Raw genomic sequence first — 19,735 nt, 5'->3', positions numbered from 1 at the left:
ACCCTGGGAGTTGTAGTTGACTTGTAGCTTTGACTCTTTATCAGCTGTTTTCTCAGCTGAACCTGAGCTCACTGCTCACACACCTGCACACAGCTGACTGGCTGTGACATCACAGGGCAGGGTCAGGGGGTGTGGTCTGTGGCCTGTCTCACTCATCTATTGACCTTTGACCTCTGCCTCTCTGTCTCTCTTTGTCTTGCCCTCTCTGACTGAAGTCCAGGAGAGTAAGTCTGAAAAAAGGTTTCCTCTTCATCCTCAGTTTCATCTTCATCCTCACCTGCATGGAAACAGTCACATGTTTATTATCAGTATGAACCATCTGTGTTATGAGTAGAGACGCATGATGTCAAGCTGATAATTATCTGCTTTCACATGTTTGTATTTTAATCAGCAGATGATATGACCGTAGTTTATACACAGAAAGGCTGAAAGATGATTTAATCTTTAAAATCTAACTGATATCACCATGGCAACAAAAACAAACAGCTCTATTTAAATTAACATGTTGTTGTGCATTCCTACAGTAGTTATGAGATAATTATTATTATTAACATATTAGTGTTTAAATGTGGTTGCTTTGCTCATAGCATTGCAAAATAATTGTGTGTGTGCGTGTGTGTGTGTGTGTGTGCGTGCGTGTGTGTGTGTGTGTGTGTGTGCGTGTGTGTGTGTGCGTGCGTGTGTGTGTGTGTGTGTGTGCATGTGTGTGTGTGTGTGTGTGCGTGTGTGTGTGTGTGTGTGTGTGCATGTGTGTGTGTGTGTGTGTGCGTGTGTGTGTGTGTGTGTGCGTGCGTGTGTGTGTGTGTGTGCGTGCGTGCGTGTGTGTGTGTGTGTGTGCGTGTGTGTGTGTGCGTGCGTGTGTGTGTGTGTGTGTGTGCATGTGTGTGTGTGTGCGTGCGTGTGTGTGTGTGTGTGTGCATGTGCATGCGGTGTGTGTGTGTGTGTGTGTGTGCGGTGTGTGTGTGTGTGTGCGTGTGTGCGCATGTGCATGCGGTGTGTGTGTGTGTGTGTGCGTGTGCGGTGTGTGTGTGTGTGTGCGTGTATGCGGTGTGTGTGCGTGTGTGTGTGTGTGTGTGTGCGTGCGTGCGGTGTGTGTGCGTGCGTGCGGTGTGTGTGTGTGTGTGTGTGTGCGTGCGTGCGTGCGGTGTGTGTGTGTGTGTGCGTGCGGTGTGTGTGTGTGTGTGTGTGTGTGTGTGTGTGCATGTGTGTGTGCGGTGTGTGTGTGTGTGTGTGTGTGTGTGTGTGCATGTGTGTGTGCGGTATGTGTGTGTGTCTGTGTGTGTGTGTGTGTGTGTGTGCGTGCGTGCGGTGTGTGTGTGTGCGTGTGCGTGTGTGTGTGTGCGGTATGTGTGCATGTGTTTGTGCGGTATGTGTGTGCGGTATGTGTGTGTGTGTGTGTGTGTGTGTATGTGTGTGTGCATGTGTGTGTGTGTGTGTGTGTGTGTGTGTGTGCGTGTGTGTGTGTCAGGACTCTCAGAGTAAACAGAGTGGTTACAGTATGCACCAGCTGCAGGGGAACAAAGAGTTTGGCAGTGAGAAGAGAGGATACCTGCTGAAGAAGAGTGATGGGTGAGACTCTGTCTTTACGTTCACCTGTACAGGTGCTAACAAGGCTTCTGATTGGCTGAAACTGAATTTACATTTAATTTGCCATATGTATACTATAATCGTCAATAATGTCCTCCATTTGATGGATTTGATGGACATTGTGATTTTTCTGTCTCCACCAAACTCGAGTCAATATTTGCCCGTTTTAAGTTTGTCCATTTTCTCTCCATCAGGCTGAGGAAGGTCTGGCAGCGCAGGAAATGCTCAGTGAAGAGCGGCGTCCTCACTATATCTCACGCTACAGTAAGTACATTCATGTTTGTTCTGACTTTTTCTTTGGTCAGAAAGATTTTATTTTCCTGACAGCGCCCCCTGCGTTAGAGAGTAAAGTCAGTGAACTTTGGGTTCCCTTTCTGTACTCATGGGAACAAAAACTGTGCAGAAAGTCTGTAAAGTAAATAAAGCCCACATGACCATGTGTTACTTTAAGATCTTTTTCAGATGACTGTCATTAATAAATGTTCAGTGGAGTGTTTTCTAATTTACAGACTCTTATTTGTCCCTTTGTCGACATGTTCAGCACTTTGTATTTATTGTGTTTGACATGTTTTACAAAATCTGTGCAGGTAGATCGTATATTAAAGGGTGGAGTTTTATAGAAAAACAGAATCTCACAAATAATGGAAGTGAATGGTGACCACTTTCAAACGAAAAAAAAAACAAAACTCCTAAATTGCCTCCATACTGCTCGTTGGGTGTAATCCAAGTCTCCTGAGTGAGGAGATAATGACTGAATTTTCATTTTTGGGTGAACTATCCCTTTAACATGGTTCTTAAAGTGATAGTTCACCCAGAACTGAATGTTCCCTCAGTATCTCCTTCCCATGTTCTGATGTGAGGATGATGAAGATCTCCAGTTCATAAAACTCTCCTGGAGCTTCAGTGGAAAACAGAACTGCAGACAAATCCAGAACAACTGAACGGTGACCAGTTTGAAAATGTAAAAAAAGAACACAAAAAAACCCACAGAACGTCTCCGTGCTGCTGGTGTGCTGTGATCCAAGTGTCCGTAAGCCGCGACATTAAATTTTGACCCAGAAAGACGTCCACCATGTTTTTAGTCTAAATGTGAACTGTAGCCTCTCAGACCTGATCCTCGTCCACACGCCTGAAGCAGGTCACAGCCTCTCGACCAAACGACGCGACACGAGATACACGAGATCTCGATACCTTCACACCTGTGTTTACATGCTACCTGGAAGAGACTCGGACAACAGAGAGAGATCTGCTCAGAAACACTGACTTGTTAGACGCACAGTTGACTTCACAAACTTTCAACAAAGAAGAAAATGTCCGAGGACTTCGACATAGAAGAGGAACATCATTTCTTTGCTGCAGCCGCGTCATTTGGTCGAGAGGCTGTGACCTGCTTCAGGCGTGTGGACGCGTGTGCATTACCTCAGGCTGATCGGAGGAGCCAATCAGACGACAAAGTTTGATACACATAAGCACAACTTCATGGTGCATTTAGGTGCACCTCATAAACTCTGGAATCTCCATGAAAATGGTTTAAAACAGAAAAGTTTCTGTTTTTTTCTCATTTTTCTTTTGTTGAAATACATCAACCTCCACCTGTCAGGACTTAATTATTCATTCACTGCTGCTTTTTTATAATTAGATGTTAAAATCAAAACAATGAATTTATGATAATTCTACTAAAAAATCAAATTTTATCAGCAAACTCAACCATATTCTGGTCCAAGTACATCTGTGATCATGTTCAACTCGTTTCTTTTTTCTCAAAATACAACACTGTGAACAGTATCAGCTGATTCTGCTTCTAGTGATCGAGCCAAAGATCCTGATCGGAGCTCCTTTAATAAAAGTCAGCAGACATGTTTACAATCCTGCGTATACAGTATGTTATATTTACTGTGTGACTGCAGAATATTTCACTTTATGTTTCCTGACATTCAGCTCCATTTAAAGAACAGATCATATATTAATATTATACATTATTATACATGATATTTACTTTAATGTGAAGAAGATTTCAGACAGAAGCTGTTACTGAATTTAAAGGAACAATCTGTGTTTTAATGAGCAGCAGTAAAAAGGCTCAGTGAAAGGATGCAGACAGGAAGCACTCAGCTGGTTTTAATGGTTTTAATGGGGCGTGTTAATGCTGAGTCACATGATTAAATATTCAGCAGCTGTTCTGCTGTCAGATGACAGGAAATCACCTCTCATATTTCCCTGAAGTGTTCATCAGACGGATGCAGACCGAAGTCAACGTGATGTCAGCAAAGTCCACGTTTCATAAATACAAATTCTGTTCAGTCAAATAAATTATTGATCAGTTTTATATTGATTTTAATCTTGTGTTGTGGTCTGTCCAGTACACGGAGTTTATTTATTTATTTAACAGGGACAGGACACATTAATGAACATCAGTGTGAATGATGTAAATATGTCAGAGTCAGCAAAAAAACGCTCATTTACATCTGTTGACCCCAGACAGGTAAGAGGGAAGGAAAAAAACAGAACAAAAAACAAACAAAAAAACAAAACAGAACAAAAAAACAAACCAAAGGGGAAAAAACAAACAAACCAAAACACCAAAACCAAATTACTGATGAAAGCAGTTTTTCTGAGGACAGACGGTGTTCAGATTATAAAGACTCGTCCGTCCTCTGTGATGTTTGACTTTATCAATAAAGTTAACAGAGAGAGAATCCATCAGTGTTATTTTATTTTTTAATCAAAGTTCTTTTATCATCGGCTCACCTTGTTGGTGCGTTCGAGGACAGTCTGATATCAGAGATTTGAGAGTTGGCTGCTGAGATGTGTGAAGGAGCGTTAATATGATTTGTTGTTAATGTGCTCAAACATGAACCGTTTCTGTGTGTGTGTGTGTGTGTGTGTGTGTGTGTGTGTGTGTGTGTGTGTGTGTGTGTGTGTCTCAGTCTAACAGACAGCCTGTCAGACTGAACCTGCTCACCTGTCAGGTGAAACCCAGCTCAGAGGACAAGAAGTGCTTTGACCTTATCTCCCGTAAGTCCGTCTGTGTCTGAACAGACATTTATATGTCTATAATTTTAAATAATTAAAACATCAGCTGTTGTTCATTTTGAATATTTGTGATCAGGATCCTTCAGTGACTCTGTTCAACCTGTCAGCTCCCTCTGCTGGACAAACTCTGTCATCAGTCTGTTTCTGTTCTCGTCTTCTTCCTCCTGCAGATAACCGGACATACCACTTCCAGGCTGAAGACGAGGTGGAGTTTGTCAGGTGAGACATCTTCATCAGTTCCACGATGATGACGATGATGATGAAGAGCTCGACGTGTTTCACATTTAACTGACACACGTGTGTGTGTGTGTGTGTGTGTGTGTGTGTGTATTCCAGCTGGGTGTCTGTGCTGACCAACAGTAAGGAGGAGGCCCTGAACGTGGCGTTTCAGGGCGGAGCTCAGAGTTCAGGTGTGGAGGAGGAGGAGGAGCTCACCAAGAGCATCATCGATGAGGTGCTGCGGTCGCCAGGCAATGACAACTGCTGTGACTGTGGAGCTGCAGGTCAGTGTGTGTGTGTGTGTGTGTGTGTGTGTGTGTGTGTGTGTGTGTGTGTGTGTGTGTGTGTGTGTTGGAAACTCATTATAAATATGAAAAATCAAAGTCTGTAAATATCATCAACAAAATGTAGTCAGAGTCTGAGAGGTGTAACTGCTGTTGGATGGTGTTAAACATCAGATCAATAAATCCTGTGACTGACCAAAAAAAAATTAAACTCTTCAGATATTTTGATAATTGCTTGATGTTTAAAGTAATTTTTCATGAAAAATGTCAGAAAATTCTGTTTATGGAGATTTCTAATCAGTGTCTCCAAGATTTCACAGGCTGTTTTTTGTGCATTTTTCTTAATTAATAGTTTAAAAACACCAGCAATCAATCAATCATTAATCATTTTTAATTTACAAAACGTTTCTGTTATTTTTTTCTCATTCAAAGCTCTGTCAAACAAAACTGTCAAAGGAGGTGCCATTTCTGGACTGTTGGTTAAATATCCATGAACTTGGTTTTAATTGAGTAAATTCTCAAAGGTGATTAATCAATTGATGATTAATCATTAAGGTCCTGACCCCAAACCTGTGCTGTTGCACTCTTTAGTTACTCGCCCATATATCTTTGTTCTTATTGGTCCGTTTGTGATCAGGTCACCTGATTGGCTACAAAATTGCAGATGAAAGGTTTGGATATTAATTCAAATTGTACTCAGTACTCAACTATGGTTTTAAGAGTAACTAAGTAGATTATATGGTGTAATGCATACTTTGGTACAAGTAAAAGTACAGACTTGAAAATCTAGTCATAGAAGTACAACTACATATTACTAACTATGAATATTTGTATTATTATTGATTATATTTATTATTATATTTGTTTGCCTCATGACATTTTTGCGATGTTATCCTGCATGTCCAACTCATAAACTTCCTCCCTGTCAGGCTAAATTATGAAGAATTAAACTGCCAAAGTTTTTGAAAAGTTACAAAGTTTTCATGTCCACCCTGTTAGGTTTATGTATAAAAACCTGGAAAATCTATCACAAAATGTACATAAATACATACAATTTTAATTTCAACTGCTAATGTAATTTACCAGCATGTATAAAAGTTAACATTTTATAATTCTCATCAGTCATCAGGTGTTTATTTGTCTTTATGTCTGAGCTGCAGCATCACAGCAAAATTCAAAGATTCAAGTTTATTTAAAGAAGAGAAGTAACAAACATTACGGGTTGGTGCGGGTCAGTTGGAACATTTGGAGTTCTTTTGTTTGTAGAGAGAGGCTTTGCTTTGTATTTGTTAATGTATGACTTTTTAATAAATGCTAAATGTTTAGTGAGTGAAAATGAAAATTAAAGTTCAGATTGAATCACTGTTGGTGATTCCAGCTTGTTAGTCACATTATTTTAAAACAACACAACAAGCATGTTAAATGTTCTGCATGTTTTTATATTCATTTGCAAAGGATTAACAGCTTACACATGATGTATGTTTTGTTGTGCAAATATGTTTTATTATCAACCATTTTGGATCAACTGGGTTCAAACAAGTGACTGCTGTAAATAATGAGCTCATGTTCTACTCAGTGAATCTCTTACATGATTTACATCATGGAGTAAATTACACATTAAGTTTATGGAAAACTAAGTTTTGTTGAATATTTACATTATTAACAATTTATTATATGTGTTTAAATGTCTCTGATAGGGTCCCAGTCCATGACTGAACAATCTGCATATTATTATTATTATTTTGATTTTTTTTTTTTTATTATTAAAATGTTTGAGCTCTCTGAGTTCCTGAAGGTTAAACATGTTGTTCACCTCATAAAATGTTAAAAAACATGTTTGTGTGTGTGTGTGTGTGTGTGTGTTTGTGTGTGTGTGTGTGTGTGTGTGTGTGTGTTTGTGTGTGTGTGTGTGTGTGTGTGTGTGTGTGTGTGTGTGTGTGTGTGTTTTTGTGTGTTTGTGTGTGTGTGTGTTTGTGTGTGTGTGTGTGTGTGTGTGTGTGTGTGTTTGTGTGTTTGTGTGTGTGTGTGTGTGTGTGTGTGTGTGTGTGTGTGTTTGTGTGTGTGTGTGTGTGTGTGTGTGTGTGTGTGTGTGTGTGTGTGTTTTTGTGTGTTTGTGTGTGTGTGTGTTTGTGTGTGTGTGTGTGTGTGTGTGTGTGTGTGTGTGTGTGTGTGTGTGTGTGTGTGTGTGTTTTTGTGTGTTTGTGTGTGTGTGTGTTTGTGTGTGTGTGTGTGTGTGTGTGTGTGTGTGTGTTTGTGTGTTTGTGTGTGTGTGTGTGTGTGTGTGTGTGTGTAGATCCTCGGTGGATCTCCACTAACCTCGGCATCCTGACCTGCATCGAGTGTTCGGGGATCCACAGAGAGATGGGAGTCCATGTGTCCCGAATACAGAGTCTGGAACTGGACAAACTGGGAACCTCTGAGCTGCTGGTAACCTCACCTGTCTGTCCACCTGTCTGTCTGTCCACCTGTCTGTCCACCTGTCTGTCTGTCCACCTGTCTGTCCACCTGTCTGTCTGTCCACCTGTCTGTCCACCTGTCTGTCTGTCCACCTGTCTGTCTGTCATCTTTTGCTGACAAGTTTTCAGGATCCAGGAAAGATGTGACAGATGATTCATAATGACTCAGAAGAAGAGAACCGTGGTTCTCAGAGGATCCATCTGTTCTGTGTAAACATGTGACGGTGGATATTATTGTCGTGGGTCTGTACCACTAAAGGTGGACCTTAGATCTGTCACCCTATGACCCTGCAGGCTCTCAGTGTGGATAGTGAAGAGTACGACTTCATTACCAATTGAAATGAAAAAAGATACCCAGGTTTCTGCAGAGCAAGTTTATGCACCACTTTATAGATTTAAAGATGGATACAAAATTCAAGATTATATAAAAACTCTGATCTTTGGAGCCTAAAGTTACTCTACAGTTCTGTGGTTTATCAGCGAAGTGTATGAAACAGACAGATTTTCTATTAAATATATTTGTCTCCTCAATGACATGTTTATGTTTTCACTGCATTACGTTATTATAAACATGGTCACATCCAGGTCCTGTCTCTCTTCTTTGTCTCCTCACAGTTCTCATATATGTTGTGTAAAACATTTTTCTCCTTTCAAGAAGGATGGTCCTGTGAATTCTCTGCTGAAGGAGATAAAGGGAGCATCAAAACACCTTTCCTTCCATTTAGAGTAAAACGCAAAAGCAAAAAAGACTACTCGATCACAACCTTTGTTTACGTTTTCTCTTCTTCCTTTTTGCCAGCTTGCTAGGAATGTTGGGAACAGTAGTTTTAATGAGATCATGGAAGCCAGCCTACCATCTCTGTCTCTGAAGCCGACAGCTTCCAGTGATATGTGAGTGTCTCTCTGTATATATTCATGTTTATATACTGAGTAAAATTGTATGTTTGATGTATGAACCTGCTGCTGTCTTGCAGGACGGCAAGGAAGGAGTTCATCAATGCCAAGTACATCGACCGAAGGTTTGTCAGGCGTAGTCTCTCCACGGCAACCAGCAGTCTGGATGAGGTGTATGAGGCGGTGCAATCCAGAGACCTGCTGTCAATCATCCAGCTGTATGCTGAGGGGGTGGACCTACTGCAGCCCCTCCCAGAACCAGGAAAGGTGGGTGGGATGCTCGATCTGTCAATCATTACAACCTGAAATGTCTTCAAAAATCTTTAAGATCCTGAAAAGAAAATATGATACCTCTTTAAATTTTCTAGATGAGTTTCCTGGGAACTCCTCAGTGCTACCTGGAACATGTTTAAATGTGTGTAGCAGGTCCAAGATAAATCAAGTAAGCAGAAAAAACACCTACAATCCCATCAAGGATCCCCGAAACCCCGGTCCAGGTAGATGTAATTCTGTGTTTTCCCTGACCAAACCTCCCTAAAGACCTGGGAAATGGTGTCAGAGATTTCTGGACCTACCTCAAAGTCTGGACCTACTTAAAAATATGGAGCTATTGCAAAAACTGGAGCTACTTCAAAGTCTGACACTACCTCAAAGTCTGGAGCTACCTCAAAGTCTGGAGCTACCTCAAAGCCTCCTGAAATGTCTTCAGAAAACTCATGGGATCCTGGAAAGGAAACACACAACCCATTTATGCCTGAAACACTATTTAAAACTTGTTCTGATGGACCTCAGAAGACTCCTCAAGAAGGTTGTCTTGATCCATGGTACGTTATGGAAGGTTTGAAGAGATTGGAGGGATCCTGATGTACCTGAGTTCCTTCAGAGCCTGTCACATAATTTAATAAGGGTTTCGGGTATAACTCAGTAGTCTTTTAGGGCAATTAAAGGTGTTCTGTGGTCTCTTTCAGGGATCCCAAGAGTTTTTGAAGACAATTCAGTACCCTCAAAGATGTGATTTCCTAGGACATTCAGGAGGTTGGAGGAAATTCAGGGATTGAGGCTGTTCTTGTTATCCAGGAGGTGTAAATGGCTTTCAAAGAGGTCCCCACGGTCTTTGACAGCTTCAGATGGACTCTGAGGAAGAATCCTTTATGGGATTGTGTTTAATAGGTTGTAGCTGAGCTCCTTCAGGACATTATACAGTTTACAAGTTTATGTACAAGTTTTAATGGGTTTCATGTGTTAAGGACTTAATTGAAGGAGTCTTCGATTCAGAGGGGGTTCACATGTCCTTTCAAATTCAGGGAAATCCCAGGGCTATATGAGGAGGTTCTAGATGTTTATTAAGATGTGTCAGTTGTTCTGGTTAAAAAAACATTGAAGATGTTTTTCTACAAGCAGAAACTGCAGGAGCTACTTAAGATACTGTGCTGCACATCCCTCTTCTTGGTGGTATTTCCTGGTAGTCAGATCATTCACACTGTTTGGAACCATTCTGCATCTTCAGCAGGTATCTGAAGATCACAAATGTTTCTCCCCTTAAGCTGTACACTTCGCCTGAGTGGGGCAGTGAAGACTAAATTAGCTTTCACCTGCAGAAGGATTCCAGCTGTGGGCTCCTTTCAACCACAACCATCTTCAGCTGGTCTCAGTTGCCATGGCAGTCTCGCCAGTGGCTTTCTACAGTTGTCTGGGTTTCAAACTGACCTTCTGGAACAAATAGTGCTCTGATGTTGCTGTGAAACCACAGCAGCCAAGTTCAGTGGGAAATAAGATTGCATTCCATCTTTTGACAAGAGCCTCATCGATTAAATCCTGGTACTTGGCTACATGTAGTTGGTGAGAGATGGCTAGCCTGTCCTCTCAGGGCTCTGTGATTTCAGCTACTAAGATGTTTTTTGTGCTCCTGGATAGAAGAGCCATTTCTAGTCGGAATAACGATAATGCCATCTCTTTTGGAAAGATGCCTCTCTTCTTCAGGTCAACCTGCATCTCCCAGTCAGAAGCTTGATTCAAAATTGAGGGCAGGTTCTTGGCAGTTGTTCTTGCCTTAAGAGCCTTATCTCCCTGCCCTCAACTTCAGGTAATGATGCCTGATGTTTGTTCGTGATGACCTTCTGGTGGTCTGTCCATTCAGAAATTTCTGTAAGGGTCTTGTGGTACCTCTACCTGTATCGGCCTTCTGCCAGTATTTTGGGACATCCAGGCAAGATGTGTTTGAGGGTGCAAAAGGTTGTGCCTCTCTGCTTGCAGAATGTGTCTTTTTCTTTGCCCTCAAGGGGGTTCCCACTGCCCTTGGTTCTGGGGTTGAGAAGATTGCAGAGATCCTTGATGGGGTTTCCTTAATCTTAGGTGATCTTAACTGTAGTTCCTTGTGGACAGAAATCTAGATTTACATCAATCTAAAAGGGTTCCAAGCATCACTTAAGACTTTCCAGAAAGTTTTGAGGACATTCTGGGGGAACATTGAGTGTCCTTTTAGAGGTCTCAGGATCTTTGGAAGACTCTAGTTCTAGTTCTAGTTTGGTTTTCCCAGTAACTTACAGAAGGGGATTACTCCATGTGGGATTGTCAGGGGTTTTAGAGGGGTCTGGTGCTAAAAAAGGGATGTTCTACAAGTCCCTTAGGAGGGTTTTAGAGGAAGAACTTGCATTTACTGAGAGGTTCTTACAGGACTGAGAAGGTCTTTGAGGAGGTTTCGAGGATCTTTGTTTATTCTGAACTCTGAAAGTTTTGTTATATTTGTGTGATATTGACATGTTATTCCGTTAAACATGTTCCTTGTTCAGGAAGCAGGAGAGACAGCCTTACATCACTGTGTTTGGACAGCTGATCACTCCTCGCTCCACTTGGTTGACTTCCTGGTCCAGAACAGGTATAAAACTCATAGTAGCTCCTGATCAATATGAGGGCTGATCTTCTAGCTGATCATGTTTTTTCCAACTTGGAGATCTGTCCTAACAATCTAGGATCAACTTGTTGGTGTTAGCAGCATGTTAGCAGTGTATTAATTTGCTGTGTTGATGTGTGTGTGTCTGTTTGTGCACAGTGGTAACCTGGATGGACAGACGGACAGAGGAAACACAGCTCTGCATTACTGCTGTCTGTACAACAAACCACAGTGCGTGAAGCTGCTGCTGAGAGGGAAACCTGACATCCACATCAGTAAGAGCAAACCAACATGATGCTAACACAAGCTAAGCTACGCTCCATACTGTGATCCATAAAGTTTTTAACTCAACCAACTAAAGGAGCATTCCAACATTTATGTAAAACTTCTTGTTGTCCATCTTCTACAGAGACGGATATCAGTAGTGTGTCCAGAACAGAGAGAGGTCCAGGACATAGGTAGCCTACCTTAGCACAAAGACTGGAAGCACAGGGAAGGTGTTAGCCTAGCTCTATCGCTGTGTTATTTACAAGCTGCTTGTGTCTTCTCAGCCAATCAGAGTGGAGAGACAGCACTGGACATTGCCCACAGGCTGAAGAACTCCCAGTGTGAAGAACTGGTAAGAAACATCACTACAACCAATCAACAATAAATCAACATCTATGTTTAGTTCAGCTGCTCCAACAGTTGAACTCAAACTATAAAACCTAAAGCTTTACTTGATGAAGATTCACTGAGTGTACAGAGAACCACCATGTGTCATAGTGGATCAAAAATATGAACAGAAAGGAACTTTGTTCCTGAAAATCATGAATACCTGATGAAAAATGTGAATACATATATATATTTTTAATATATATTACACAATACTCCAATTATGTGGTAGAGGTGGTCCGCTTTTTCTCTTCTCCATTATCCATTTCTGGCCATTGTCACAACCAGTGATGGGAATAACGGCGTTAAAATAAAACGCCGTTACTTTTTTCAGTAACGGGTAATCTAACTAATTACTTTTTCTATCATTACAACGCCATTACCGTTACCAACACGCCGTTACTGCGCGTTACTGAAGCTGTCATCCGACTTGGCTCACACAGACACAGGAGCTGCAAATGTGTGTTTTTTTCCCTTTGGTGAGGGGGAGGGGAGGGGAGGGGCGAGATAACCGCCTAAGTAATGATGATTGGCTAAGATAGAGTAAGATTTCATGTTCAGCCAACCAGAGACATCAGGTGGGCAGGTGTTTACACACAAACCCAGCACATAGCAGCACGCACACACAAACTATCAGAGATAGCGAGTCCGGAGTCGCAGGGAAAGACGGCGTTTTCGAGGTGGAAATACAGGCACTACTTTGATCTCATCGAGGTAAAAGGTAAAAATGTACATGTTGAGTGTACATTATGTCCCAGAGCAAAGAGTTTGTCCACGTCCGCTGTAAGCAACTCCAATTTAATGAAGCACCTTTCAACGGCACGCGCTTCTACTAAACTAGTGGCCAGAAACACTGTTGACACCGGTAATGATGACAGCAGGTCAGGTGCTGTTAATGTGAGCTCCGCTAACAAAGAAGGACACGGAGCCACGCCGTCCAAGCAGCAAAAGCTGGATTAAAAAAAAAAAAAGTAACGCAATAGTTACTTTCCCTGGTAACTAATTACTTTTATAGTGGAGTAACTCAGTTACTAACTCAGTTACTGTTTGGGAGAAGTAACTAGTAACTATAACTAATTACTTTTTCAAAGTAACGTGCCCAACACTGGTCACACTACTGTCAATCCAATTATCCATCTCTGTCAGCAGACACGGTGTCTAGAAGGAAACCCCAGACCCACGAGATCTTGCGAGAGTGAATATTTTGACCACAACCCTGAAAAATCTCATGAGAATCTCACAAATGTGGGGTTCCCGTCTAGACACAGCCATCAGACACCGGTAGTGGTAGCACTACTAGATGGTGGATCACACGAAGTGGTCGCTGGATTCGTCGATATCTCAGACCTTCATCTGCTGCCACCCGGCCCCAGACTCAGCCAGTAGAGTAACAAATTAATTTATTGTCACTGAAGATGTTTAACGGTAACCTCAGTGTTCCTGAGCTCAGAACCACAGTCTGCTGATCATTGACTCACACAGAACCCTGTAGTTCTCACTAAGAACATGATGGTAAGAACATTAACCAGTTTGTCTCTGTCTCCAGTTGGTGGAGGCGGTTTCTGGCAGGTTTAACCCTCATGTTCATGTTGAATATGACTGGAACCTCAGGCTGGATGAGCTGGATGAGAGCGATGACGAGCTGGACGATAAGGTAACACTGAGCCAATCAGAAAAGACTGGATCAGCTGGTCTTTGTGTGTTAATGACCTCATGCCTTCTGCTGCAGCCCAGCCCAGTGAAGAAGGAGCGCTCTCTCCGTCCTCAGAGCTTCTGTCCGTCCTCCAGTCTGTCCTCTCAGGAGAAGCTCTCTTTGCCAGCCTCCTTTGTCCCTCCTCACAAGGACAAGCAGCGTCTCTCCTATGGGGCATTTGCCAACCCAGTTTACAGCACCTCCTCTGACAACCCTCCATCCCCCGGGCCTGACACCTTAGGACCTTCACCTGCTGCGAGGAGCCAGGGAAGAGGTAAGAGCCTGAGGAAGAGGGGCCACATATCTTTCTCACAGGTCCAGAGGTTTCTTAAGGTTGTAGGGATTCCAGAGGTTTCTGATAGTGGTTCAGAAGATAGTGAGGGGGTTTCTGAAGTTTTGAAGATCTTGAGGGGATTTCAGGGGTTTTTGAATATCTTGAGGAGTATATAGTATAGTAGTATATAAGCTAGTAAAGCTACAATAAGTTTTGCCAAGTTAAAACAAATAATTCTGAAGTTACAACTACACTACACAGGAAGTGCTTTGAGTTGTTACTCAGTAAAAGTTAAGTAATTCAGCAACTGACTGTTTTTTTAATGGTGCAATAACTTTGTGGTGTATTTTGGGTTACTGTTGTCAAATGGAAAATCAATAATCGCTAATCGTTAATAATTGAAAATCGGTTGGTAATCGAATTGGGACCTCAGTAATCGTAATCGAATCGGATCGGGAAATCAGACAGATTAACCACCCCTAGTGTTCGGGTTGAAACTTCACAGATGGTTTTTGGTATATTTCATGTTTATGTTAGGTCCTAGGTAGAACTGTCTGAAAGGGTTCCAAGTGGAACCTTTATAAAAGGTTCTGACAGGAGCCTATGGGGACAAGCTGAAGAACCCTTTATGGTTCTAGTTAACAGCTTTATTTCTAAGAGCGTAGGGAAGTTTAAGTGGTCCTGTAGTTTGACTATATTGAACAGTTGCAGCTCTGTTCCACAGTGACCTTTTAATGAATAATTCCTTCTCACAGTTAATTAACGATCAATTAAATGTAATGTTTTATACAATGTGATGTATTTTTGACATTGAATGCATCAAGTCACTCTTCTCCTTTAGGCCCCGCCTCTGCCCCACCCACCTCCCTCCCCCTCACCTCTCAAATCAGCGGAGGAGGAAGCTCCACCCTGAAGAAGAGGCCGCCTCCCCCTCCACCTGGACACAAGCGCACCCTGTCGGACCCCCCAAGCCCCGTCTTGCAGGGTCCTGCAGGTAAAGGTAAGACACACCTCATGGTCCAAAACCCATCAAACACCTGACAGCTGCTAAAATCCGCCTGTCCTCACACAGGAAGTGAGCTGACCCCCCCACCTGGAACCAGGACCAACAAGTTTGAGGGAATACAGCAGCAGCAGAGGTACATTGACACATGAAATACTCTGAGTATAATGAGTACAAGTACAAACTGTGGTGACCTTTGACCTCTCCTGACCTCCTCCAGTACGACCTCCAGTAACACCAAGTCCACACTGGGACCCAGAGTTTTACCCAAACTACCTCAGAAAGGTGAGATGACCACCTGTCAGTTGCTCATAGAGGCTGTGCTAACAAATGATTGCAGTTTCATCAAATAGAACATTGTTTAGAGGGTCATTTCAAACAAGATAAGTTGTAATGTTTTAGGGTTTTGCTTTTACCAATCCATTTCCAGGGGTAAATGATGCTTTTCAAGTTTGGTGGGTCCTGCTGGTCTTTGGCCACAAGATCTTTATATTATTAGTAAGGAAACACAGAGTTTGGTAAAGAGGGGATCAGATTTTGATCATTTAAAATGTGCCCTGAATTTAAGTTCCCATAAAAGAGCTGCAGAGTTATTGCTTATGCATATTTATGAGTTTCCTGGGAGGAACTGCAGACATTGATCAGTGTTTAGAGTAGCCAAAAGGAGAAAAATGATAGATGTAGTCAGGAATACATGGTTTCAACAGTGGTAGTGCCAATATGGCAACCACAGGGTCACCGAACAGTGGCTCCCCGAGAGGTGCCTAATTAGCAGGCCGGGCGTACTACATCACACAACAACTACTGCAGCTGGCTGTTCATTTTACAGACCAATCAGACACAACCAGAGCTGCACATAATACAGCCTTTGTTCTTGACTGAAGCTGTTACCTCACTCCAAATTAACGTTTATTAATGTTTGCCATTCCTTAACACTGAGAAATTCAGCGCCAAAAGTGGCCATTCTCAGCTGTCTTCAGAGCCATAGACCCTGATTGGCTGACATATATCACAGAGGCTTTCGTCATGTGGAAGTGGATGCAGTTTCATCAAAACTGGGTTGGAAAAACAATAGAAGCGACTGGCTCATGTTACGTAAGACCCACCCTCTTGAAAATTGGCAGCCAAACAGATATCATGGCATCTTACCCTGATGATACATGACCTGAATATTACATTTGTTCAGTCTCTCAGCCTGGTTTTGTGTTTTTGTCTCTCAGTGGCTTTAAGGAAGATCGACACCATACACCTCCCCTCTGTGGACAAACCCAGCCAGCCTCCAGACCTCCTCCACAGACCCTCCTCCTCCTCCCAGCCTGAACCCCAGAAGTCTCCTCCTTTCATTGACGCGTCCCCTAAACCTCCCCTCACCCCGGTGGACTCTGCTCAGAGAGCCCCATTGGCTGAGAAGCCCCAGTTGTTCGACCTTCCCCCCAGACCTCACCTGTCCGACCTCCCCCCAAAGCCCCTCCTTAAAGACCTTCCACCCAAACCCCAGATCGCAGACCTCCCCCCCAAACCATCGCTTAGTGACAGGCCTGGCCTCATCCCTATTTCTACGGAGACGCAGGGACCCAAGATGGCAGCAGCAGCAGACAGCCAGTCATCTATCCTGCAGGGGGAGCTGTCACCTCGACCGGCAGCTGAAGATGTTGATGTGTCACCACCCGGTCCTGTGGAGATGCCCATCCCTCTGCCACGCAAAATCAACTCTGTGAGAGTCTGTCAGATTATAATGAGTTGTCACAGGAAGAAAAGAATAGAGTCTTTATTTTGTCTGTTTTCTGTCTATTCTGCAGGTGAAGAATAAAATCCGGCGGGTGAAAACCATCTACGACTGTCAAGCCGATAATGACGATGAACTGACTTTCGCAGAGGGAGAAGTCATCATCGTCACTGGAGAGGAGGACCAGGAGTGGTGGGTAGGTAACACTCAGCTTCATCACAAAACTCACTGAACAGTTCAATTATAGACTAGATGAGAACAAGCAGGAAAAAGAAACTTAACTGACAAGCTACAGAAGAAAGCACCTCTGGTGGCATCTCTGAACTGATGCATTTGAAGTATGCAGTACCCGAAACAGCCCTAGTACACCATACTCCCACAGTTTCCCCATAAGATCCCCCAAGGAACATGGTTGTCCACAAACTCCCATTAACCTCCACTGAAGAGACGTGGGCGCCTTGCTTCGTGGTAGCTTCTTGACTACCTCAGAGACCTCTACAGGGATATGGATGAGTCCTCCCACAAGTCTTCAGCCTCTGTCCCTGCCACAGAGAATGTGTTAGTCAAGTTCAGGAGTTCCTCAGAGTCCTTCTTCCACCGCCCAACAACATCCTCAGTCTGGGTCAGCAGATTTCCACCTCGGCTTAACACAGCCTGAACCAAGTCCCACTTTCCCTTCCTGAGTCATCAAACAGTTAACCAGAACTTTCTTGAGGAAATGAAAGTCCCTCTCTATAGCCTCCCTGAACTCCTCCCAAACCCAGGAGACCTCTGAGCCAACCACCTTCACATTAGGCTGCCATCATGACAGGCACCAACAAGTTTTTGGCCAAAGCTCCTACCAGCCACCTTGTCATTGGAACCTTTGAACATGGCCCACTCTGATTCCATGTCCCCAGCCTCTTCCAGGAGGCACGTGAAATTCTTCCAGAAGAGCTGAAGACAGGCGCCTCCAACAGACTATCCCAGTTCACCCTCACATGTTTGGGTTTACCTGGCCTGTTTGGAAGCTGCCAGTCTGATCCAACTCATCACCATGTGGCGATCAGCTGACAGCTCTGTTCCTTTATTCACCCAGGGGTCCAAGACATAAGGCCACAGGTCTGATGATATAACCTCAAACTCCATCATTGACCTTTGGGCTCAGGTGTTCTGGTACCAGGTACACTTATGAACCACCTCCATTGAACAACACAAAAGTCCAATAATAAGATGCCAGTCTGGTTCAGATCAGGCAGGCTTTTCCTCCCAATCACCCCCCTCCAGGTTTCTCCACTGTTGAGTGTTGATGTCAGTGTCCTGTCCAGGGCACCACCTAGGTACTTCAGGAGGTCCAGATACTCTGAAGAGATGGTCAGTGCATAAGCACACACCTTAGTCAGAGCTGTCCTCTGACTGGCAATCCTCTCATTTTCCTGGAGAACTCCAACACAGTGGCACTCAGCTGGGGGCTTGTGAGTATCCCCACACCCGCCTGCCACCTCTTACACTGGACAATTCCAGAGAAACAAAGAGTCCAGCCTTTTTTATGAGTTTGGTTCCAGAACCAATGCCGTGTGTAGAGTTGAGGCCAACTTTATCTAGTTGGTATGACTTCACCTCCCGGGTGTCAGCATACCAAGGTCCCCACCTTCGCCTGTTGCCCAGTTTACAATAATCCATACCCCAATGCCTGTCCCTTTATGTGGTGGGTAATGGCTCCCTGTAGTTCTTTTGTGCTGTGCCCACTTGAGGCCCATAAGTCAAGACCAGGCCACCAGACGTTTGCAGTAAGCTTTCCTCCCAGGTCCAGCACCAAGAGTGGGCCACGGTTTCCCTGATTCATACAGACCTTGTATGAATCAGTGAGTTGCTGCAACTGACCCTACCAGGACACACAAACCTGTCCACCATGTCCAGGTAGCAATTCTTGTAAATTGATCTGATGTGGCCTGTGAAACATACAGTATAATCTGCTCTAATATGAGTGTAATCTGTAATATTATATGCTGAAATCTGTAGTATGATCTCCTGTAATCTGAATGATAGTCTAATCTGTACTATAATCCGCTGTAATCTAAGTAATAATGTCATCTGTAATATAATCTGTTGCACTTTCGAGAGTAAATTGTGATATAATTTGCTGTAATCTGATTGATAGTGTAGTCTGTAATACAATCTGCTGTAATGTGATATTTTGTGTTTTTTCTCAGATTGGACATATTGAGGGACAGCCAGAGAGGAAAGGCGTCTTCCCCATGTCCTTCGTTCACAACCTCTGTGATTGACAGCCACAGAGACAAGTGTGAGGCTGCCACTACACAAGCCCACCCACCTGCTGAGGTCACACAGGTGACAGTAGGCCGAATCAGACAGTCAGTGAGTAACCAGCTGCTGACCAACAGGAAGGAACAAACTCAGCCAAGCCTCTGTTAATGAAGTCATCACTGTAAATAGACTTTATTACTCCGCTTGACAGTGTTACCATAGCAACCCAGCATGCAGTCCCAGGCGGGCGGTAGCAACAGAGTCTTCAGAGAAGGAAAACACACACACACACACACACACGGGTTAGAGGTTAGGTTAATCTCCTGAGGAATCTGGACAGTTTAACATCGGACCAACGTTGCCCTCTGCTGGCCGAGCAGCTCATAACACCACCAGCCAATCACACAGAAGCACAAAAAACAACAAAAACATATGATTATTAAAATACAGAAAAGAAGCACAACATTAACAAATGAATCATCCAACAGAGTCGGTGCAGGTCGATCTTTACAGAAATCTTCATTCGGTACAGTGCAAAGCGGTACAATTTGCTAATGTACGGTGCACTACGATATGATACGATATGATATGATATGATATGAAACAATATGATATGGCTTGGTAAGTTTGGACCAATTTTTGGACCTATTTTTCAACTAACAAGATTGTGACAGGATTAATTAAACAATTAATTAAGAAAATGATGGACAGATAATTGGAAAATGAACGGTTGTGAAAAGGTTGAGGCGAGTCTCACGGCAGGACAGTTTAATGT

At 43.2% G+C, this 19,735-nt stretch overlaps 1 protein-coding gene across 1 annotated transcript in view; it reads left to right on the top strand.

Annotated features, from left to right (window-relative positions):
• The window catches only part of asap1a (ArfGAP with SH3 domain, ankyrin repeat and PH domain 1a), a 25,111-nt gene extending 5,632 nt beyond the window's left edge, over positions 1-19,479 (top strand). Inside the window, exons 10-29 of the mRNA XM_084731872.1 lie at positions 216-224; positions 1,469-1,569; positions 1,782-1,851; positions 4,515-4,602; positions 4,791-4,839; positions 4,957-5,123; positions 7,417-7,550; positions 8,379-8,470; positions 8,554-8,740; positions 11,263-11,348; positions 11,523-11,638; positions 11,915-11,982; positions 13,564-13,671; positions 13,747-13,984; positions 14,826-14,984; positions 15,057-15,123; positions 15,208-15,272; positions 16,208-16,701; positions 16,787-16,909; positions 18,906-19,479. Of these exons, the coding sequence (XP_084587998.1) occupies positions 216-224; positions 1,469-1,569; positions 1,782-1,851; positions 4,515-4,602; positions 4,791-4,839; positions 4,957-5,123; positions 7,417-7,550; positions 8,379-8,470; positions 8,554-8,740; positions 11,263-11,348; positions 11,523-11,638; positions 11,915-11,982; positions 13,564-13,671; positions 13,747-13,984; positions 14,826-14,984; positions 15,057-15,123; positions 15,208-15,272; positions 16,208-16,701; positions 16,787-16,909; positions 18,906-18,980 (2,496 nt within the window). The 3' untranslated portion in view covers positions 18,981-19,479. The remainder of the gene's footprint in view (positions 1-215; positions 225-1,468; positions 1,570-1,781; positions 1,852-4,514; positions 4,603-4,790; positions 4,840-4,956; positions 5,124-7,416; positions 7,551-8,378; positions 8,471-8,553; positions 8,741-11,262; positions 11,349-11,522; positions 11,639-11,914; positions 11,983-13,563; positions 13,672-13,746; positions 13,985-14,825; positions 14,985-15,056; positions 15,124-15,207; positions 15,273-16,207; positions 16,702-16,786; positions 16,910-18,905) is intronic.
• The last annotated feature ends 256 nt before the right edge of the window (positions 19,480-19,735 follow it).

The sequence above is a fragment of the Lutjanus erythropterus genome, chromosome 12, assembly GCF_056507025.1.
Source record: "Lutjanus erythropterus isolate fLutEry1 chromosome 12, fLutEry1.hap2, whole genome shotgun sequence".
Lineage (NCBI taxonomy): Eukaryota > Metazoa > Chordata > Actinopteri > Lutjaniformes > Lutjanidae > Lutjanus > Lutjanus erythropterus.
This window is presented reverse-complemented; position numbering and strand designations above follow the sequence as displayed.